This window comes from Morone saxatilis, unplaced genomic scaffold, assembly GCF_004916995.1.
Source record: "Morone saxatilis isolate NCDOM2014 unplaced genomic scaffold, NCSU_SB_2.0 Contig19, whole genome shotgun sequence".
In the NCBI taxonomy this organism is placed as follows: Eukaryota; Metazoa; Chordata; class Actinopteri; family Moronidae; genus Morone; species Morone saxatilis.
Window position 1 is genome coordinate 22,762,919 of NW_023339751.1, and position 7,898 is coordinate 22,770,816.

Below are 7,898 nucleotides of genomic sequence, written 5' to 3' on the forward strand. Positions count from 1 at the left end.
CAAGGAAAACCTGCCTTTTAACAGGCAGAAACCTCGGACAGACCCTTCGGCTCTAGGTGGGTGGTCGTCTGTTTCGACAAGAGCTGTAATGTTTTGATGAAGGTAAAATGTGTGACAAACAGCATTATAATGAAATATTGTAGTGCTGCAGAGAGGCCCTGGACTATAAATCTTATTCTCCAAATTTAAGAAAATATGTTTGTTTTTGTATTTTGTAATTGTATTGATATTTGTTTTTTTAGTGAAAATTAAATTTGTGATGCAAAAATTATCATTCAACATCATCGTGATTTGCAATGGTAATATCTGTTAATAATTGCAATATGATTATAATATTTTATATATATATAAAAAATGTTCCTGTTCTTTAGTGGATATTTAAACATCTTCCAAAACACACAAAGAATTACAATGCTATTATTGTCTGCCATTGTCAAACAGTAATAGCATTACATTTTGTCCCTGAGCAATGACGTGTAAAGGACTGTAGGAGTGAAAAGAAGAATACAGGGGTCACAACATTGGTTTCCAAATCCTTTTTTTTTTTTTTAGCTGGAGAGCATCAAGAACCACCAATGGACTGTCACTCAAGAAAACTCAATAGTGCTGGAGTGCTTCAACAGACTGACTCAATCAATACTGTTTGGCCAAATACAATAGAGTTGTCTTTGTGGCCATTGTGTATTTCATTTTCATGAATGAATGAAAAAAAAAAGACCTTGGGACTATTTCCAACACTGTCCTACTTAAACTAGCGTACTGTGACAAAAACATCCATCTAGCTGGAAATAATAGATCACTCGCCTTCTTTAAGTATGACCTGATCGTGTTGGTTTAATTTCCACTCAGTCACAATAAAGCTGTGTGTTCTGCACAACTGTCTGTCACAATGATTAAAACAGACACTGGAGCAAAAGCCAGGCCTCACTGAATGCAGAAACAAGCACAATGAGTTTGGTTGAAGTTTTGCTCTTTTAAGGGTGAAATACCAATCCCACAAACACACATGGAATATTAATTTTCTTTATGTGTTCTTAAATGTTGGTGCAAATGTGGTAGTAGTGCTTGCAACCATGGCACTTACCAATGAACATCTGTCAATTGTTTTACTTTACTTGAACTGCTTTTAGACACAAGATATTCAGGCTCGTAAGACTCGTAGTCTTGTTTATGTAGGACAACTGAGTCATGAATTTCCATTGTGAGGCATGAAATACCCTGGAAAGAAAGCACAACTCAGTGTCATGTGACACTGAGGGAAACAGCTGACACACATGAATGACCTGACTCATCGAATAAAATAACACATTTCCACTGTGAGACTGCCACAGAAATAAACACTAGTATCCAGAAACATTTAAATTTTTGGGGAAAATATATTATGTTCTTGACCTTGGGAACACATATACTCACTTGTGTTTTAGCAATAGCCGAGTTGATATTTGTTTAGAAAATGATTTTTTTAGAGAAATATTAGATGGATCATACTTTTAATATTTAAGCAAACTAACGCCCTGAGCTATTTTGTCCAGAACCACTTTTAAGACCTTTTTAAGACCAATATGAATGCAATGTAAAACCTATTTTACGCCCATAATGGCAAAAAAAAGATGTGAAGGAAAATCAGTTTGGTTCCATGAAGTTGTTACAGCATGATCAATACAAAATTCTCCCAAAAACACATTCAAACGAGAGACTGAAAAAAGCAACTTTATAAAAGTTAACTTCCTATCAAACTCTCGACTAAACTCCTGTTTCCAGAAAATGCTCACTTACATTTCAGCTCATTAACTTTGTCTTTACCCGCCCGCCGCCCTTTTCTCACAAGTATCAGATCTGCACTTAACATGTGCAACTCTAAACAGAGACAAGGGAAGCGAGATGGCTCAGGAAATAAAGGTGCATTATGCTAGTAGCAGCTAGCATAGCCAAAGATGGGCTGCAGAGGTCTCGTAAACTCACTTCTGTCTAACTGCATACCCTCAGTGTGTTCAGCCCAAACCAACGCTTACTCAAGTGACATCACTTGAGGACATTTATCAGACTTCACAATGCTCCCTCTGGAGACACAAAAGGCTCTATATAACTTGAAAGACACTTTCATGACTTCCAATTGATTTATTGCCCAGTAACACTAAATACCACTCCTGTATTGAAATGGGAGCCTCTCTTACTTGGTATTATGGGATTTGCAATATCAACCATTAATTTACGATCATTAGACAAAAGCAACTGACAAATTTTATTACATGTTTGTTGTAATAATTTCTATCCATTTTAGGGTTTGGTATCAAGGAACTTCTGATACTGATTTCCTTGCTTCCTTGATTTTTTTCTGTCCCTTGTGAAATCAACAAGGTTATGGTCTCACCTCATTGTGGGGCAGCCCAGCAGCAGAAAAAATTGGGATCTTCTGCCCTCTGGCAATGCTGTTCATGCCATCAATGGCTGAGATGCCAGTCTGGATCATCTCCTCAGGGTAGATACGGCACTGAGGGTTGATGGGCTGACCTGGAAAAACATGGAATACAAACAATAAATGAATGATAAACTTTCCTGCTTCCCTGTTCATCATACAGGTAGTAGATGGAAACATCTTACAACTTAATGATGCAATAAATTAATCATATGGGGCTGATTTGCCACCAGTCAAATTACTCATGCGCAGGTTTGGCTCTGGAGGACAGAGATCTGATCTCAATGAGAATAACAAGGACACATTAAATATACCAGGTATCAAGGCAAAGTCAAGAAATTGAGATTATTGGACTTTTTGAGCCACCCACAGACACCCTGTAATGTAGCATTAATTTGGCTTAAAAAATATCCTAGAAAACAGGACGACGGCAAGTGATTGTGGTCATACCCATGATGTCCAGGTAGTCCTCAGCCAGAACACTGGGCCCACGGTCGATGGGTTTGCCGGAGCCATTGAACACACGCCCTGTAAGAGGAAGACTTTCTCCTTTGAGCCAATCAAGTCTTCAAATCAAATCAAGTATTTCCTTTGATAAATAATAACTATTTGGTTTATCTGGAAGTTGAATTCAAAGATAATTACTAAGAAACACAAATAAAATGAAATTCATTAGATGACACTTCCAACCACATCTGATCTATTCTGTTTTGTGTCAGACTCTAAACAGATAAAAGTGGCTCTGATGGTTCTTGTCGAGGCTACCAGTAGTACAAGTAATTATAAATTCATGGACATGATTAATGATACTTCAAAAACAAAAGCAGGTTTACTTTCTACTGCTATTCAAATATATGTAACCTTGTGCTGTACTGAGATAATCACACTGATTGAGACATTCAAGAACATTCAGAAAAAAGGTTTTATTCAGTGCTGTTTTGCTTTTACTATTCAGTGAGTAGACTGAAAACCTAAGTAAAATAAGCATATTGAAGGAGAGTGCAGTATAACACTTTTAACAGCATTCAACATGCTGTAAATTTTTAGATTTTTGTGTTAGAAGGGTATAAGCATGAATGAGGGAATGCACAGATGTGAACAAAACCACAACTGTCGACTAATCAGCATTGTAATGAGTGATATAAATTTCAATTTGAATTATACATGCAGTGTGAAATCAGGTTGATCATACCCAGCATGTCCTCTGACACAGGGGTACGCAGGATGTCACCAGTGAACTCGCAAGCTGTCTTCTTGGCATCGATGCCTGATGTTCCCTCAAACACCTGAAGAAACATGGACATGGAAAGCCATTATGATTAAAAATAAACATAAATCTCAAAACAGTTTCTCTGCCATGGTTACTTACAAGAGTTGCCCACATTAATTGAGCTTCAACTCAAAATAAGGCTAAGAGCAACCCTAACATAGCTTATAGTGATAATGCTAGCATATTAATGTTAAGCAGGTTTAACACTTACCATGTTTACCGTGTTGATTTAGCATGTTAGCTACTCAGCACTAAAACAAAGTACAGCTGAAGCTGATGGAAATGTCATTTGTGTTGGAGGCATTTGGTCAGAACCCGAAGTATTAGATCAGATGATACAATTCATTCTCTAGGGCACTGGCTCACAACCTTTTTCCAAACCTCTTAAGCCCCAGCCTCTTTTTTAGGCCTCTATCTATCTAAATTCATCCAAATCACTCCTTTTACACAAACTAATTGCAGTACTAAGTTCACTATTTAGGTTCATTGTACAGTTTTGAAAATAATATGAAATATCCTTAAAATAAGTCACTCAGTCAGGGGTCATCAGTTTACTAAATAAAAAAAGGTTGGGAACTAGTGCTTTACTGAGTATTTACAGCAGCATAACTCTCAAACACATGCAGGAAATGACCCCACTTGCTGGGGCAAAAACTATACACGTGGTACTTGCTCTACCCGATGAGCCACCGGGGCACCCTGAGCTATTGTGGATTCTGTTTCTCACCTGGACAACTGCTTTGCTTCCAATCACCTCCAGGACCTGCCCACTCCTCTTGGTGCCATCGGGAAGGGTCAGGTGAACAATCTCAGCATATCTGGGGAACTAGATCAAAGAGAATTAACACAGTTTCACTACAGCTGCTCCAAATCTACATTTATACCATTAATACCATCTAATACAGGGGTACATCTGCAAATATGATCATTGTCATCTGAAACCTCATTAATACATTCTCAAAATGGATTTTCCATAATAGGTGAATATAATTAAAGCACAGTAATATTTGTAGTAATACGAGAACTGAACTCATTCATGGATATAGTTTTATAAAAATAGAACTTAGCCTCACCTTTACATTATCCAGGATCACCAAGGGTCCATTTACACCTGACACAGTAGAGTAGGCTGGAAGAGAGGAGAGTTACCTAGTTCATTCATTCCTTTATTTCAACAGGGCACAGGACAAGGAAATAACACAGGCAATACTAACAATATTGCCACTTCTTTGTGCAGCTGAAAGCCAGCAATCAACACAGGAATAAGTAGACTTCCTTACAGCCAACACTGTTAATAATCACAAGCTGACCTTTTACGTGAGATTTAAACAGCTTTCATGCACTTCCAGGCCCAAATGTCAAAGGCAGGCAAATGTCAGGAAAAATGCATGAAATTCACTTGTTGGGAGTACAATTACACAGGCACGTGGTTAGTTCTGATGAAGGTTAGTGGAAATAGCCTGTGGCCTTCCTCGACATTAAACTGTAATAACTGCAGCAAGATAAAGTGAAAGAACATACTGGAACATAATGAAAACTACACATTAAATATGTCACCAAAAACATCACACAATGCCATTTCCCTGAACTTCAGCAGCTTTGTATTTGTCTTATTATCAATGAGATTAAAACAGCCATTCACTTAAAGCTTCCTCATATCCATCCACAAGTAGAGTTAATTTCTTGCTAAATGCACAATAAAAATATTGATCGAAATTCTGCCAAACTTCTTAATAATAACAGAATCACAGAACACCAGCCACTGAATGACTGAAACTCAAATGAAAAGAAGCTCAAATAGGTTGTACAAGCTTAATGTGACAATGATTCATATAGCTACTGCGAAAGTCAGCCACCAGAGGGCGATCGAGATGTCTTGGCTTCAGTTTTGAGGTCATCCATATTTATATATGTCGATGAGTTACAATTTGAGTTAGCAAATTTGAAGTCAGCAGCTATTAGTTTGTTTTCATAGACAAGGACAGAATAGAATATATGCCTTTAAGTATGAGCACATGTATTATGGTAAGCATGTAGGTGGATTATTAACATAACATTACCACAATTGCAATGCTAATTCTCATTATGTGTTAGCACCAAGCTAACGGCCTAAGTGGTAGCTAGTTATCGGTAACCGATTCAGGAACAAAAATTAAAAAAAATTAAAAAACATAATAATTCGCAAAAAAATAAATAAAAATAATCTAGATATTAAGGTGAATTGATTTTTTCCCTACACCTGCAAAATGTCAATAAAACCAATCAACCAATGAAGGCACAGTAAGCTGTATATCTCATGTAAAGCATGCTCTAAGAGCAATTATTAAAATACAGACAGGGTTTCAACAGGTCCAATCTCTCTTTTGAACAGCAGAGCTACTTTCAGGTCCAATGCAAAACAAAAGACAGCTGTAATTGATTACTGGAGTGATTACTGGAGTGATAACTGACTATCAGAGGATCCTCAGAGACAAAGAAGCAATGGGTCTGGACCTTATATGTTCCTTTCTCTCAGTGAAGAAATAACGTTCGCTTTGCTGACATGGAAGCCAATTTATGTTGAGTTAGCAAAATAAAACCATCCATAACGTCGCTCTGTACATCTGCAGACCTGGGGGGTAAAATGCAAAGACATGGGGCTAAAGGGGTTGGGGGGTTGGGGACTTAAGGTGGAGGCATTGTTTCCACTGAGTTTTCTATCGTGGTCTGGTGTTCCTCTTTATGTGCGAACCGTCAATCACAGGGCTGATATCAAAGGCGCAAGGAAATTAGAGCAGACTGGCACGAACATCAAGCACTAAAGCTTAGCGGGGTGCATCCACTATGCCACTAATTAGGCAGAGGCCAACAAAATAACCTGTCAATGCGCTACAGTATTGCAGCCATTTCCCATACACACCTGCATTTCACCCTCTATTAGCCAGACAGGCAGTGTAGTGTGTGTGCTGAGGGTGGAGTGGGAGATGGTGGTGGGAGGATGGGGCAGAGACTATTGAGAGAGCAAGAGAAAAGATGGCTCAAGTGTGATGATAAAAACCAAGGGCTCCACAATTACAAAAATAAATAAATAAAATCTTCCTCTCCAAAATAAAATGAGTTTTACTCTAAACAGCCTTTATCTCAGTTCCTGGTGAATGAATCAAGTTCGCACATACAAATCTGTGTTCTACAAGACCTTGCTCTGCACGGGGGGGTGGGCGGCAAATGCTGTTCATGGATAACCCCTGCTTTCCTCATTTGCCAATGAGATGCTAGAAGCAAGTTATGGAATCAGAACATGGCTTAATAATTGTGCTTATTCCAATATTCCAAAATCTGACATCTTTATCTATATCTGCTTTAAAAAATATATACATATATAAAAAATGTAAACTTGTTAAAAAAATATTTCTTTCCAAACGCAGCACTGTGACTACACTGGGCTCAATGCAGGTGAAAACTACCACAAACCAAAAATGCAACCAGATACCATTATATATTCCCTGCTTTTCAAACTCAATAATGTATATATGAAAAAAAAGGTGTTCAATAATAATAACAATAACAACAATAATAACAATAATAATAATAATAATAATAATGTTTTCAAAGAGAATACTGTTCATTATCATTTTTGGGTGTTTTGTATTGCAAGTGTATCTCTCGTGACGTTTTTTTTTTTTTTTTTATGTTTTGCGTGGACCCAAGAAAGAGTAGCTGATGTTCTGCATTAGCTGATATGGATTCTAATAGAATCTAATGTGCCTCCTTTGAAATAGTTTTTCAGCCAAGTTCCCCTGGCTAGCACAAAGACTAAATTCATGGCAAACCAATGTTCCGTCATCATGCAATAATAACTAGGAAGGCATTGAAGTTGCAGAAACTTAAAATTGATTGAGAAACATGAGTTTGTGCTTCACAACAAATATTGAATTTACAATATGGTTTATCGAACTTAAATTAAAACATTTTATTGAACCTTTAGTATAGTTATTTTAAGAACTATACATGACTAATATTTTTTAAATTAACACGTACCCCCATTTAAGAAACATTGGCTAATCCACCATAACAATGGTGTCTGTCTGACTGTCCCAGCGCTTCCAAGTTTATGACAGACTGGATTTTTCAGGCCATTTAATAAATCTGGTAACGATGTAACGCATAACATTCTTACAACAGACATTTCTGCTATAAAAGAATTGCAACCAAAATATGTGCCCAGCTGAATAT

General features: G+C 37.3%; 1 protein-coding gene across 1 annotated transcript in view; it reads right to left on the reverse strand.

The window, feature by feature from the left end:
- The window catches only part of atp6v1ba (ATPase, H+ transporting, lysosomal, V1 subunit B, member a), a 36,314-nt gene that overhangs the window by 13,524 nt on the left and 14,892 nt on the right, over positions 1–7,898 (reverse strand). Inside the window, exons 2-6 of the mRNA XM_035663513.1 lie at positions 4,760–4,815; positions 4,414–4,512; positions 3,609–3,702; positions 2,867–2,944; positions 2,372–2,511 (exon numbers count right to left, since the gene is read on the reverse strand). Coding sequence (XP_035519406.1) covers positions 2,372–2,511; positions 2,867–2,944; positions 3,609–3,702; positions 4,414–4,512; positions 4,760–4,815 — 467 coding nt within the window. The remainder of the gene's footprint in view (positions 1–2,371; positions 2,512–2,866; positions 2,945–3,608; positions 3,703–4,413; positions 4,513–4,759; positions 4,816–7,898) is intronic.